This window comes from Rattus norvegicus, chromosome 2, assembly GCF_021556685.1.
Source record: "Rattus norvegicus strain SHRSP/BbbUtx chromosome 2, alternate assembly SHRSP_T2T, whole genome shotgun sequence".
In the NCBI taxonomy this organism is placed as follows: Eukaryota; Metazoa; Chordata; class Mammalia; order Rodentia; family Muridae; genus Rattus; species Rattus norvegicus.
The window spans coordinates 233284039-233299059 of record NC_141535.1 but is presented as its reverse complement, the minus strand read 5'-3'; the positions used below and the strand labels follow the sequence as shown (position 1 = coordinate 233299059).

Below are 15021 nucleotides of genomic sequence, written 5' to 3'. Positions count from 1 at the left end.
AAATCTGACTAGTTAGTAGGCTGCAGTGTAGCACATAATTTGTTTGAAAAAAAAGAAACATGGCACTTGAATAAAGCGTTCTTTTTTTTTTTTTTGGAGCTGAGGACTGAACCCAGGGCCTTGCGCTTGCTAGGCAAGCGCTCTACCACTGAGCCAAATCCCCAACCCCCGAATAAAGCATTCTAATAAAGAATGGAAACATATTAAATAGATAGCTTCAGAGCTCAGAATTCAGATCTATTAAGTTGTGGGCTATTACCCTATATTTTACTGTGTTTCTAAATACTGGTAACAATCCTATTTTAGTTGAGTGACCAGGAATATATTTTCTTGTCACACGTCTTGTTTGGGAGCTAAGATTTGATCCTGAGCCAAATTTGGTTGTGCCTTCCGATATGTCTGTCTCCAGATGTCTTTTTGTCAGTTTGATTTGGTGCAGCCAGGAGACCGCAGACTCACTGGGATTCTACCAGTGAGTTAGTACGCTTGGGCTACACTTCGAAAGCACTTTTCTTGAGTACCTGTGCCATATTTGCTCCTACCAACCAGTATTTGTCCGGCTTTCAAATACTTTATAAGTAGCCCTTGTAAGAAGTCTGAAGGGCAGGAAGATTTTACTGTAGAAGAAAATGTGCTCTTCCCATAACGTGGGGAATGGGCCCCTTAGCTAGTGCAGGCCATCTGGCGCTCCCACGTCATTGCTGCGTGTAAAGCATATCTGTTTGAGCATATTTTCTAAAATATGTGAACGTATTTGTTGATTATTCCAGTCGATCTCTTTAGGTTGAAATCAGTCATCTATCTGCTCATGATCTTCAAGCACAGGTCATTGCCTCTATAATTTCATGTTAACACAGAACCATTTCCTCTCAACTCTTAACTGTTGTAGTGTACATCCACGGTTGTAATGAGAGCTTATGTTGCAAAGTGATAGTCCTCTAGTGTAGTGTTGAGTGTGCTTTGCTACCACAGTTCTCCACCTGTGGGGTAAGGGGGCAAATGATTGTTTCCCCAAGGTTGCCTAAGACCATAGGAAAATACAAATATTTACATTATGATTTGTAACAGTAGCAAAATTATAGCTATGAAGTAGCTACGAAAATAATTTTATGCTTGGGGTCACCAACCAGAGGAACTACGTTAATAGGGTCACAACATTAGCAAGGTTGAGAAGCAGTGCTTACCCTTGTGAGAAAAGAAGGGTAGTACGGGGATCACCTTATTTCTGTGTTCAGTCTCCTTTAGTGGAACTGATCCCTCTGTTGGGTTTTTGCTGAGTCAGCATGTAGAAATACCATGGCTCTGCCCAGTTTTAACATTAAAGCTGGTGGGTAGTTTCCCTCACTTTGTTTATAATGCATTTCTACTCTAAACTTTAATGCAGAGTTGAAGAACCAGCTTGTTCTTCATAGCAATATAGAATAATGGAGCACAGGTGCATTTGTATTTAATAATTTTGCACATGTTAGGCTATGTAATGAACTGTATTTTAAAATTTCCCCTTTTCGGGTATTAACTGAGTTCTTTTACCATATCAACTCAGATATACCCTTTTGAGCAGTAATTCTACCCCCTGTAATACAGAGCTATGTAATTCCCACGTGCTCCTGAGTTCCTGGTGGCAGTCCTGAGTAGAAGGGAGAGATGATAACGTTGGTAAAGAGCCCACTATTCCTAGTATGCTGTCCTTTCTACATTTTCATCAACGGCTGTATTTATAAGAGAAAATGTAGTGTAACGTCCTTTTATGTAGTCAGTGTGATTTATAGGAAGAGATTTTTGTTCTTGCTAAGATACTTCTATATTGTGAGACTGAACAGTTTCCTTTCTGATTTTAAAATCCATCCTTAAACTGATCTCTAAGTGATACATCAGATTATATTTTATTATGTGCTTTTATAGGAAAATAACTGAGTTCATAACAAAATAGTTTTTCTAAGAACTTAGGCATTAAAAGAAATACATGGTTCTTCCTTGGTATTTAGGAGTTAGGACTTGAACTAACATCAGTGCATAAAGCCTTTGTCAGCGTTTTGTGGGATAAAAGCAGCTGTTAAACTGCTGTCCTCATGGTAGCAGTGCAAGAGTTTGGACTGACGCAGTGCCCGCTTGTCTGTGGTTCCATAGTTATTTTGAAGCATGGTTTGTGTGCCATCTCTTAAATTGTTTTGGATTCTGCTGTTTCATATTCTCTCCCTCTCCCTCTCCCTCTCCTCCCTCTCCCTCTCCCCCTCTTCCCTCTCCCCATCCCTTCCCCCCTACCCCCTCCCCTCCCCCTCCCCTCCCCCTCCCCTCCCCCTCCCCCTGTCTCATTTCCCATCTCCTCGTCATCTATGCTTCTGTCACCCTGGAATCTCCCTGTCTCCCCTGTCACATCTTTCCTGTGTGCACTCTCTCTCCTCCAGTAACCCTGGCACTGTGTAAGTACCCACCTGATGGTTTGTCTTGTAATTTTCACCATTCTCTAACTTCCCAACTTACCATCCCACCAAATAGTCTTAGGATCATCTCTTTGTAAGAATTTTCAAATGCGTTAAGCAATATTTGCCTGGGGGTGGGGAGGGTTCACACTAGAAGCCTTTATAGGAATCCATGGGTGTGTTTGGAATGCCCTCATCCCCACAGTAGAACACTTTAGTAAGGCTCACTAAACAGAGTGGCTAGCATTACATGCATCAAGCCCTATGTAATTTAGGTGTCCCCTTTTAGTATTGTTTTAAGAAATAACTATAAATGACTTTCCTAATTTGAAGGTCTATATTTTGAAATAAATTACTTGCTCTCAAAAGTTCAGTTTTTTTCTGCTTTAAAAGATTTAAAATACCTTATTTTTAAAAAATCTTTAATTTTATTTTAAAAATATTAATGACTTTAAAATCATCGTATTAAATTTACACTGAAGAAGTACTAGGTAAATGTTTAGAAATGTTTTGTTATTTAAGCTGAGACTTTGAGGCTGTGATGGTAAATGCCATGAGGGCTACGATGTATATTCTGTAAATATATCATGGTAACTACTTCATGGTATTGTGTTGATATTCTTTGTTCTTACCTTGAAGCCATTGTATCATGTCTTTATAGATGGAACTCATATAGAGGCTAAAGCGAGTCATAGTTCCAAGACTCTAGATTCCACCCCTGTCAGTGCTTGGCTGGGTGTGACAGCACACACCTATAATTCACTTAATATAATTCTAGTACTAGAAGGTGAGGCCAAGAGGATCAGGGTCAGAGGATCAGCCTCCATTACCTACCAAGTTTTGAGATCAGCCTGAGCTCTATGAGAACCTATCTAATTAAAGAACTTATACTTGACATTGGCAATAATTTAAGAATAAACAGTTCTTAGGAACTAATTAAAGAGAAGTTTAAAATTAATAAGCTTCCTATCTGCTACAAGTTTTTCAAGAACTTGTATAAAATTAAGAGCCTTTTAATATATGCCAAAGACTGTTTATATAAATAACTTCTTTTTCTCAGTCTCTGAAATTTTTGTTTATTCTTAAAAGGATTGGTTGTTGTTCAGTATTCATAAATATTAAGTAGTTCACCTTCATAATCATGAAATATCACTGTAAATTATGTATCTTGCTATTTTCTGCACAAATATTGATTCTTCTATTACGTATGTCTGTGACCTGTAGTCTGAGCTCAATTTTAGCTGAGCTCATTTCATATTCTTACTAAAGAGCTACCACTGATGTTTGTGGGTCATGATCTGTGAAAGCCATCTACATACATCATTGTGGGAAGCCATCGACACACATCATCTGTGGGAAGCCATTGACATACATCATCTACCTTATTTATTCCTCAGAGCCACCTTTAAGACACAATCCCCAATTTTCAGGTCTGAGACTCAGCGCAATTAAGAGACTTCTGTAAAACACATCGAGCAGAGACCCCAGCCCTTCAGTCTGTCCACATGAATTCAGAGCAGTGCTGTTAAGTTGGAATAACTTGGTCCTGACAACTAGACTCAGGTCTAATTGGCGTGACAATTAGAAAGCTTACAGTCCTGCCCTGCGGTAGTTTTCTATGGTGTTAGCCTAGCAGGTCTCACGTCTGCATCTGGACACATTTGGAGCATTGTCTCTACTCACGTCTTAGGACAGCATTCTACCAGACAAGACTTGAGCTCGCTTTGTTTTATTTTCTGAAATTAAACCCATAGCTTCCAATATCTGGCATTTGACATATTTCAGGAGAAGTAGGAAATACTTATTTTGTTCAGTTGATCCTGAGATGCTAAGTAATGTATATCATAACTATCTTAATTTTTATGCCATATTAATAAAACCATGAAAGTTTTTGACGAACTCAGTGTTTGAATACCATCCTTTCCTTGTCTTTGACATATGTGGTCAAACTTAATTCTCACAGCACCACTTTATGTGGTGGTGGTTTCTTTTCTTTATTAATGAAAAAGCCGGCTCAGTGAGATGGACCTGTCCAGAGAGTGATGGAGGCAGAGACTCAACCCTGGCTCCGTAGAGAAACTGACATGCTCACTGTGCTGACCCGGATCATGGCTGTCTATAGGACTGAAGATGATGTATATCCAACAGAGACAGTTGTAGAAATAACACATGTCCCTTTTCAAAATTAGATTTGAAATTGCTAATTTATCCATATAAACCATTCTTGGTTCTGGAGCCTAGTAAATATACAAAATCTAATTTGTAAAAGCTAATCAATTATAGCATTCCAGAAGAAATATTCATATAGAATGGCTAAATATAAATTGATTTATGTAACCCAGTATGAATATGACAGTTTCACGTTGTTGGAATTTTTATTGCCTCAGGCTTTCCATTGTCTGTTTTCCTCATTCTTTTTCTTTCCTTTTCTTCATGTTGGGAATCTTTCCTCTGCTGCCTCCTCTGTCACTTAACAGGAAAATTCCACCCAAACGGTAATCTTTCTTTCCAGTACAAGCCTTTAGCACTGTTTACTCTAACCTGTACGTGTATTTTACCACTGTGTCTATTTAGAAGGGTATTTTAATTGAGTATATTTACACAAACAAACTATGTATATAAAAGGAATATTGAGAAGTAAATATATAATTGATAGCTTACAAAAATATTTTTATCATCAATGAAATTTAAATAATTATTGATTTTTCCCTTTTTTGTAGCCCACCAAGAAAACACATCGTGGAGCGCAACACGGAGTTTTATCACATACCCACTCACAGTGATGCCAGCAAGAAAAGGCTGATTGAGGACACTGAGGACTGGCGCCCACGGACTGGAACGACACAGTCTCGTTCCTTCCGAATCCTCGCCCAGATCACTGGGACTGAGCATTGTGAGTGAGCTTCTGGAGGACATTGGAGGGGAATGGTTGGGCTCTGATAGTAAGATTTGGGCTTATCTGCAGTTACAGAGAACAGCCCTGGCAGAGATCATATTTAAACTATGTTGTACAAAAGAAGATGCCAGTCCAGGGAGTTGCACTGGAAAGAGGGCATGCGTACTAGCCTTGGTGTCTAGCCAGTGTAATAACGATATGGATTTGTTTCAGTTGTCTGTGAGGGTTTAACATTTGACATTTATGCCGATAATTATGGAAGCTATTTTGAAGTTAAAAATTTCTAAAGGTTAATTTTGGATCTGTTTACATTGCAGTGAAAGAATCTGAGAATGACAATGCGAAGAAGGCAAAGTAAGTCTCTTTTTACGAATTGGATGCTTTCTTTTTGTGAATGGTCTCAGTTTGTGGTCCTCAAACTTTCAAGTGTGATGCTGCACTTTTGTTGCCTTTGTAAATAGAAACTAAGGACTTAACCCATAGTGCCTTTCCTGTGACCTAAATGTGAAGCAACAGATTTGCAGATTAGCTGGGATTGTCTGGATTTTATGTCTAAATCGTTTTCTGTGTAATACTGAAGTAATGAATTGGCAAAGGATATTTTGCTAACAGTTCAGATCTCCGTGAATGGGTTTCTGTGCTGTCTTGGACTCCCTTTATTTGGTGCATAAAAAAATATTCCCAGGAGGACTCTGCAGACTAATTTCTGTATTTCCAAAAGCTGTCTACTTCTAAACTTTTGCTATTTTTAACAAAATGGCTGTCTGAAATAATTAAGCTTTTGCAAGGCATGTTTTTCTGCATGTTGAAATTAGTACAGAGAACCTTTTCCTTCCACCTCCTTATGCCTCTTCTACCACTCTTCTTTTATTTCCACAGGGAAAAGATACCCCTTCACGTCTTTAGTCCCAAATACACAAAATTACGTGACTGGCACCATGAAGTTTCAGCACGTGCTCTTAATGTACAGTGACTCTGAGCCTTGCTCCCCCACCTAAGCAGCTGGCACATACCTCTCATTCACATTTTCTTTCTTCCATCTCATAGCAAAATCTGTTTTACATTTGACTCGTGAAAACTAGAACAATTGGTGTGCTTTCCTAACAATTTCCAGTTGTGAAACTCAGAAGACTGAATATGCTGTGTCCTAATCAGTAGCTCACAAATACAAAACCAAAGGATGGAAAGGCCTGACCCCTTCAGTGTATTTACACCTAGTCTCACTGCCCCAGTCATGACCTTGGTACAGGCCGTCTGTTTGCAGGGTTGGTTGGTGGAAGCAGAGGTAGATGAACAAACAGTGTCCTTGTCCAATTGGGAAGTGAGCCCCTTAGGCTGTTACATTTCCTCAGTTTACTTTCAGGTTCATCATTAAGGAACGCTCAAAGTTGACTGTAAATTCTCCCAAGACAGCAAACATGGGAAGGCAGATTCAGCACAGACGACTAGTAGAGCTCATCGTAGACCTAGGCGATTGAAAAGCTGTACTGTTTAGGCGACTATCAAAACAAAACAAAACAACAACAGAAAAATATTTTACCCTTGCTTGCAGTGGGGAAACAGTATTCTTTTACTTTAGTTAATTTTTAAGATCCTGTTATCTACTAAAGGAAGTATATATAAGGCAGTGGATGTTTTCATGCTTTACACAACTTTTAGGTGCCAACAGTAAGACATGTAGAAGATAGCTTTGTTGCTTCTTTATATTGGAGGAAAATGGAAAAAATCAGTTTCAGTTTAAATGTTTATGATACTGGGGAGATATTTTTGGGGTTATAAACTACTGTGCGTGTTGTTGCTGCTGTTCTTACAAAGATATATTTTGGGCAGTATAGGGAAATGCAATATATCTGATTATAAATGCCTTCTGCCTTGTAATTTAATATGTTATATATTAGATCTAACCTTGGTAATAAATGCACTTTGACGTTTGGAGAGAATTGTAATAAAGTTGTCTGCACCTCTGCTCTATACTTGTTTTCTTTCTTTGAGGCTGGTGACCTGCTGTCCTGGACTTGTTAAAATGTTACCTGTAGGATCAGTGACTACCTGGTCTTTTCATTCGGGAACATTTACTCCATGAAGTTACCAAAGTGGGGATGTGAAACATGGCACCAGCCTCCCTCCCCTTTTGTCCTCCTGAGTTGTTAATTGTTTAAAGCAGATTCTTATGTGAACAATATGTGACCTGTCTTCCTGTGACAAGCCAAGTCTCTCTGTCTGTGACAGTGACTACTGGGGTTCTTGCCTACACTCAGAGACCAGTTTTTCCTTTTTCCTGTATTACTGACTTTTATATCTTCATAGACTAGAACTACTGTGGAGGGTAAAACAATTAACATTAATTTGGTTAGTGACTTGCTATTATGCAGCATTTGGCCTATCACGTGCATTTAAAAATAGTTCTAGGATTTAGGTGCGTTCCCCATCATGTTAAGGATGTCCTTTTATTGGAGCATTTTCTCAGATATATGAGGGCTTGCCTACTTGTGTTTTTATGATCTTGACATTATTCCCAGCTTTTACCCTACCTCTGACCTCTGAAAGAAACTCATTCTTAGACCAGGCTTTTTGTGTCTAATAATTGCTTGGTGATTTAAAAAAACAATTTCTGAAAGAAGATTGAATTAGAATCACTTAAAAGAAACCCAGATTTCATGAGAAAATATAGAGGTTGAAGAACTATTAGAATTTTAGATAAATATTTTTCCTAATACAATGGACATGTGTAGAACATATTTTTTTTTTTAGTTGAAATAGATTGTGTTGGAAAAAGAGTACCTTGCCTGATTTCAGTAGTGTCGAATATATCATCAGAAGGGCAGATGACCAGAATTATCTGCATGGAAGCGTGAGTCACCTCCAGCAGCATCAAGACAATGTTCCATTTCATCTGCCAGAACTTGGATTCCTGAGCCCAGTGACTCTTCTGGGACAGTGTATATTCCTAGCTTAAAAATCTAGCCAGGCCTTCTAAAAGTTTATAAAAAGTATTTTGTAAGTGTAGTTACCTGATTTATAACTTGTCTCTCTTATACAGATTTCATCACAGGCTCCTTTTCAATATGAATTAGGAAGTTACTCTCAATAATTCTCAACATATTTTCACATAGTGGTTTACTAGTCAGAGTATGGCATGTGCCTTTTGTGTCCATGTCCCCAAATATATTCCTCTTGCAAACAAAGACATACTTTGTTGTCATTATGCTCTTTAGGAAAGAGTGTGTGTGTGTATAGGTACATTAGCTTGTATGAATAATGTCATTAAATTAGGATACAGAATAGCAGTCCTTTTTTTTTTTTTAAGTATAGAATGAATTAGGTTTTCTTCAGACAAATAATTTTATCCTTGCTTTGTTTTTGATGTGATTTTTGACCATTTCCCCCTTGGCTCATGCATTCTGTGCTCATTCTTACAATTGAGTAGTTATTTGAACACCAGGTACCAATCTTTCCTATGGATACCCTGGTAATAAGGGATAAGTAAATGGTCCAGGTAGTTTTAGTACTAGATCATAGAATAGGCTAATAAGAAACAGATTTGGCTGGGCTAGGGCAGATTGCTGGAGATTATGTGGCTCTCTGTGGGCTTGGCCTAGTGCTGACACTTTGGAGAGAGTAAGTAGGCTGTATGAGGGCCTGAGTGTCTGAGGAAAGGAGACAGGTGACAAACAGGGTGCAGGTCTGTGGATAGGGGAGCAGGGTTCAGCCAAACCTGTGGAGGAAACAGGTATGAAAGCAGAATTCATAAGCATGTGAGCAAATAATACTTATTCCAAGTTTAACTACTTCAGTAAAATTCAAGGTGAAGAACCAGGATATGCCGGGGTGCTGGCAACTTTTTAAATAAATACATGCCAAGTAGTATGTCCAACACTGACAGTTAACTTAATATTTTTTTATTGATATTTGATGAAGATTGTAGGGGAAAAGGCTTAGGTGCACCATCTTCATACTATGTATAGAACTGAATATGCTATGGAACACAGATGACATACAACACCACAAAGTTTGAAGGTCTATGGCCTACAATCCAGGACCCATAATTTAGTTGGTGGGTTTAACGATGCTGTCCTCTCTCCACAAAGCTGACTTGAGTTATTCTTTTTGTTCCTCTTATCCAACATAATTTCATGATGCAATTTAGTATTTCCTTGATAATTTCTTGAAAAATATCCATTTGCTCTGGCTGCTGTTAGAAACAGTGAGAAATGGAGCCATCAGTGCTGGGTTCACACTCAGTTTTGTTGCTGACTGAGTTTCCACTTCAGCAGAGGCTGATCGCTATTACTGGATATGTGTTGGCCAGGCAGCCTTACTCTGATTCACCCCAGTGAGCTGATTATCTTGGTGTGGGGGATGTAGTGGTAAAAAGGCTGATGATTTCAGCCCACTTAGAGACAGTTGGTAATGTCGCCTGCATCTCTGGGACTGCCGTGGTAGATCAGCAGAGGTTGCCCCAACCCTGAATGGCCCAAGGCTGAATGCTTAGCCCTGCTACCTGACTGCTTTCTTTTATAGCTCTCGACTCTTCCTAGTAGGCGCCTTCCATGCTCAACTCTGAAACCTGGTCAGCAGACTTGGTTACACAGGTTCAGCAGCACGGTCCTCCTCATCATCTCTGTCTTCAGTCTCCCATCCTTACTCCTTGATCTTCAGCACAGACCAGAGCCACAAGATTAAAGGAAGTCTTTGAAGTGAAAGCTTAGTTAGGGTACATGGAAGTTGAAAGGAGATTCATTTACTTTTCTTTGCCTTGAATCAAAAGTGCTTCTTTGTTCATTACATTATAGGCCACCTAGACTTAATGAATGGGTAAAGGTCTTTAGAAATAAGTGATAAAGCTGTGTCGATAAAGCAATAAAGAAAGGAAAATAACTGTGTATGTGTAGTGCATACCTGAAATATTACAAGTTGAATGTTGTAAATTTAAGCCTTCAGCATTTTAGAATCCTAGGCATTTGTCTTTTGATGAGCCATTTAATAAATTTTATCTGGGTGTGTCTGTTCTCTGTACATTGTTAACTGTTCCTCCTATCCCTCCTAGGGGTGATGCTACCATTCCCTGTCCCTTCGTAATGTGTTGCATAGCATGCAGGCACACAAGGTCAGGGGGTGCTTCTCAGAGAAGTCACTGGATAGCTTTGAATGCACAGAATAGCCCAACCAATTGAAGACTTGTCCAGCCTTCAGTGCCAGTCCGTGATACTGAGAACAACTGGCCGGAGCGCTGCTGTCCTCACAGAGCTTTCTGACTCTACAACTTCACTTTGCATATTCTCCACAATTTACCATCTCTATCCCCACCCCACAGTGGCTGTGAGCATACTTCTGAACTAATTTGCTCTTCAGACTTTAACTCCCGATGCCTCTGTTTTTGCTTTTATTTATTAGTTTTTGTCTACATGTCTTGATTTCCTACCAGCCCTTACAAGACGGGGTTTTCATATAAAAATACAAATTGGGGGGTTGGGGATTTAGCTCAGTGGTAGAGCACTTGCCTAGCAAGCGCAAGGCTCTGGGTTCAGTCCCCAGCTCCGAAAAAAAAAAAAAATACAAATTGGAAGAAGAGTCCCTCTCATGGGTGTAATATTTTCGTCCGGATGCAGGTGTGAGTCTATAAGCAAAGGTCTGTGTGGTTCTGTGGAATGATTCACCTCGAAGACATCTTAGGGCCTATGATTCTCAGACCACCTCTTGATTAGAAATATGCTCTGTCAGGCAGGCTACTACAAATGCACGTGTTAGGTGGTTTGAGTGGATAGATTCATTTTTCTTATAGTTCTAGAGCCTAGAATCTAGATTCAGCAGCAGACTTGATTTCTGGTGAAGTCTGTCTGTCTGTCTGTCTGTCTTACCTACCTTCTCACTCTCTTCATACAGCATTGTTTTTCTCAGCTGCCCACAGGATAGCATAATATCAGGTAAGACGAGTTAGCCTTTTAATTTTCCCTTCTTCTGCTTATAGGACACTAGTTGTATTGCACTTTTCTCCCATATATTCTTAAGTATACATTTAAAGAAACTCTGAATACATTCTGTCACACTGAAGGTGAGAGCTTCAATATATGAGCAAGGTGGGGAGACCTTTCAGTCCCCGGCAACACCATGGCCTCCCCTAACCCTCATAAGGAGTTACTGAAGGGGAGTTGCTGCCCTGGACCCATTCGTCAGCACTGTCACTTCCTCTATGCTACCCTTCCCGCTTTGGGTAACAGGTATTTGTACCCATGTCCTGTGGGCCCAACTAGGATATAAGGTCCTAGAATGTAATACCAAGTTCCTGCTGAACTTGATATTAGCAGTCACTGTTGAATGGAATTACCCAGTTTTCTCCTCTGCTAAACAATTAGGAGAATTAGTTATAGAATAGCACACCATTCCAATGAAAGAATCAGTAGTATAGGGTCAATATTTTTGTTACAATATCAACATTAACGCTTACATGAGGAGTAAAAAATGGAACCTACCTGTCTCTTGAAGGGAAAATTACACTACTTCTGACCATGCATTTGCCTGTAGCTGACATTTTCTACTGTAGTAATCTGCTCGTAAAACAGGTTTGGAAGTGTTTTGTTTGTTTGCTTCTTTAAAGCAGCCTTTGGTTTTTAGTCACTCTTTGGAGTTTATGGGATGCTTCTGCAGGCATCATAGTGTCTCATGGGTCGAGAAAATAACTAATCTTTGAAACAAATACATGAGACACTTAGAGCTCTGATTGGGAAAAGAAATAAATCATTTGCCATTTATATGTAAAGAATCTACTTTATAACATGGACTTACAAAAGGCAACAGCAGGGCCACGGTGTACTTTGAAGTCCTTGTTCTGTATGTGTTAAGTCCTAGGTTTGGTCCCCAGAACTACAGACACAAATAAATAAGCTAAGAAGCATCATGTTAGTCACACAGTGTAACTATAAAGGAGGGTGATGATGATGGTGATGGTGGTGATGATGAAGAGTGTGTACTAGGGTAGAAAATTATAGAAAGCCATTGAAAATTTTTAAAAATTACTTCCTTAAAACATTTATACATAAAATAAATAATTTTTATCAAATATGATATGACCTATTTAAAACTAAAGGATGCTCTTCATGGTGTCATAATTTTTCTACTGAATAGGAATATTAATAGTATACAGTTTACATGTAAATAAGTATAAACTAGCATTTTAGTTGAGCAAGAGAGATTGCTTAAATTTGTTAGGATCAAGCATAGTTCATCAGTCTTTTATCCTTCTTCCACAACAGAGGATGGGGTTTTAGTATTTTAAGGTAAGAATTATAACATGGTACTGAGAAGGCGTCTCGGCAGGTAGAAGCACTTGCTATGTAAGCGTGAGGACCTGAGCTTGTGTCTCCAGCACTCAATGTAAAGAGAAATCCAGGCATGATTGGCCATGCCTGTGACTCCAGTCCTGGGGCACGGAAAGATGGATTCTGAGAGCTCCCTGACAGCTGGGCTGACAGAATGGTGAGCTTCTGATTCAGAGAGAGATGCTTCTCAGGCATCGGGGAGAGTGGTCTGTGGAAGAAGACATTCGGCATCCTCTTCTGGTCTCCACATGAATGTGGATAGGCCCACAGCACATACAGTACCGCACATATCACTAAACACACAGAGAATTACAACACAAGATGTGGTTTTCCAGTTTTCAAAGAATTAAAATGATTGGCAGATGAAAAAGTTTGTGAAAAGTTTCAAACTGGGATCTCCTGTTATACCACGTGAAGCTGACATAGTTGGGAAGAATCTTCTCTTCAGGGTTGCCGGTGGCACCCAGTGACGCCCACGAGTCCTGGCTTACAGTCATCAGAATGGGATTTTCCACTGGAAGAACGCATCTAAATTACTTCTGAACAGAGCGCTGACATTTTTTACATGTTCATCAACAATTTAGAAACAAGCTGCAGATTTCCATAATACATTCTTTTGCAAGTTAAATTTTTTACAGGCCAATAAATATAAGCCCATAAAACTTGGGTAAAACTTTCTGGCCGATTTCATGTCTTTATTATTGTTCTATTTTAGAAACATATTTATTAAGACACACGCAGGGCCTGAGGAGATGGTTCTGTCAGTGAAGTACTTGTCCTGTAAGCATGAGTTTAACCCCGTACACATGTAACAAGCCTGTCGTGTGTGCTGGTGAGGTGGACACAAGAGTCACAGGGCTTGTTGGCCTGGTAAGCTTGCCCAGGGATGAGCTGTGCGTTCAGGGAGAATTCATCCTAAGATTTAGGTGGAAGGTGATAGAACAAGACACCCTTGCTGTCTTCTGGCTTCCACATGCACATGTACAAAAGTGCTCACACACCTACATACTAATATGTGTGTATACCTACACATACACAAGGGTACATGCTACTTAAGCATATTTGTTAGCCTAAACTGCTATTTCCTAAGCTCTGCAAACAAAGTGAGAATTGTTCCCCATCTCATACTTGTTATGAGATCAGTTAGCAATCACTCTTAAACCCAAAGGACAGAAGGCCAGAACCTCTACATCCGTCTAATTTTAGAAAATGATTCTGAAAATAGCTAGGTAGAGTCCCCTGGGTACCACTGTCTTAAACATTCCCAAGTTGTATGTATGACCATCTGGAAAAGAGTCATAGGTTGGGAACGGGTACATGAGCGACTCATTCATGTCTTGTATGTATAGAGTATTTGTATGTGATCTCCACATTCTGTTGGTACATTGTTCCGTGGTATATCCGTGGTATACCAACAGTGTTGGTGACTAATGCACCTGTCGCCATCTTCTGAACACAAGTGGTTACTACACTTGAGTCTCCTGCAGTTCTTAGGTGCTCTGTATTTTCATGTATTTTTAAGTTGTCCTCTGTAGAGTTAAAAAACTGCTTGGTGATTTTGTCGAATTATTTGTGGCTCATTCCATTTTATAAAGCTCTTTATTATAAGAATCAGTATTTTAATATGTAGACTTGATTCATTTATAGAGCCGTAATCTATGCCAAGTGCCCTAGAACTTGGGCACACTTGTCAGCTCGGTAAATGTTCCGATGCTGCTTGAGTTAATTTCACCTCCTTCACAGAATAACCACAGTGTTGTTATTGTCCGTTCGAAAATGCAGTTTCGAACAAGATTGCTGTAGGCTAACTTTTCTAACACAAAGCAAACGACAATGTGGAGTACTTAGTAGCATTGGCAACAGGCAGTTCCACCATGATGAAGGCTTCATTTGACCGCTTTGGCTTCTAGTTAATTTCATTTTTCAACTACACTGATATTTCAGAGAACGAAATTATTCTGCTTTGATGTTCATGCGAAGATGTTTTTTTTTTATTTTATCTGATAAAAGAAATGAAGCTAATACATGATAAAGAAGTAAAGGACAGGAAGGACATTATAACAACTTAATTTCTATTTTCTTAAAGAATTTGATTTTCAAATTATAAGCATCTTAAAGCCTATCTCAGTTTGTCCCAGCATCCTCTTCTGTGCCTGCGTTTCAATACCTATTGAAAGGTGTCTGTGCAGCTACCCTGTGTCTGCCTTAGCGGTAGGCGCTCAGCTCACATGTCTCTCATGTGCAGTTAATTGTTCTTTTTGGTGTCTGACCTTACTGCTTTGGACAGAACAGTAAAGGTGGTAATCCTGAGGAAGTCTTGAGGTAACTTTGTTTTTTCTTGTACTTTATTCTTTGTCTAGCAATTCATATGACAGAAACTGAGAACGAA

The 15021-nt window shown here is 39.3% G+C and overlaps 1 protein-coding gene across 24 annotated transcripts in view; it reads left to right on the top strand.

Moving 5' to 3' along the window:
- Pdlim5 (PDZ and LIM domain 5) overlaps window positions 1-15021 on the top strand; it is a 168053-nt gene that overhangs the window by 93844 nt on the left and 59188 nt on the right. For 8 of the 24 annotated variants that reach the window (XM_087632655.1, XM_087632630.1, XM_087632646.1 and 5 more), the window contains exons 6-7: window positions 5141-5313; window positions 5634-5670. In XM_087632655.1, coding sequence (XP_087488781.1) covers window positions 5141-5313; window positions 5634-5670 — 210 coding nt within the window. Of the gene's footprint in view, window positions 1-2405; window positions 2421-4897; window positions 4916-5140; window positions 5314-5633; window positions 5671-6195; window positions 7288-15021 lie in introns of those variants that run through there. The other 16 variants (XM_087632633.1, XM_087632620.1, XM_087632608.1 and 13 more) reach the window with 5 other exon arrangements.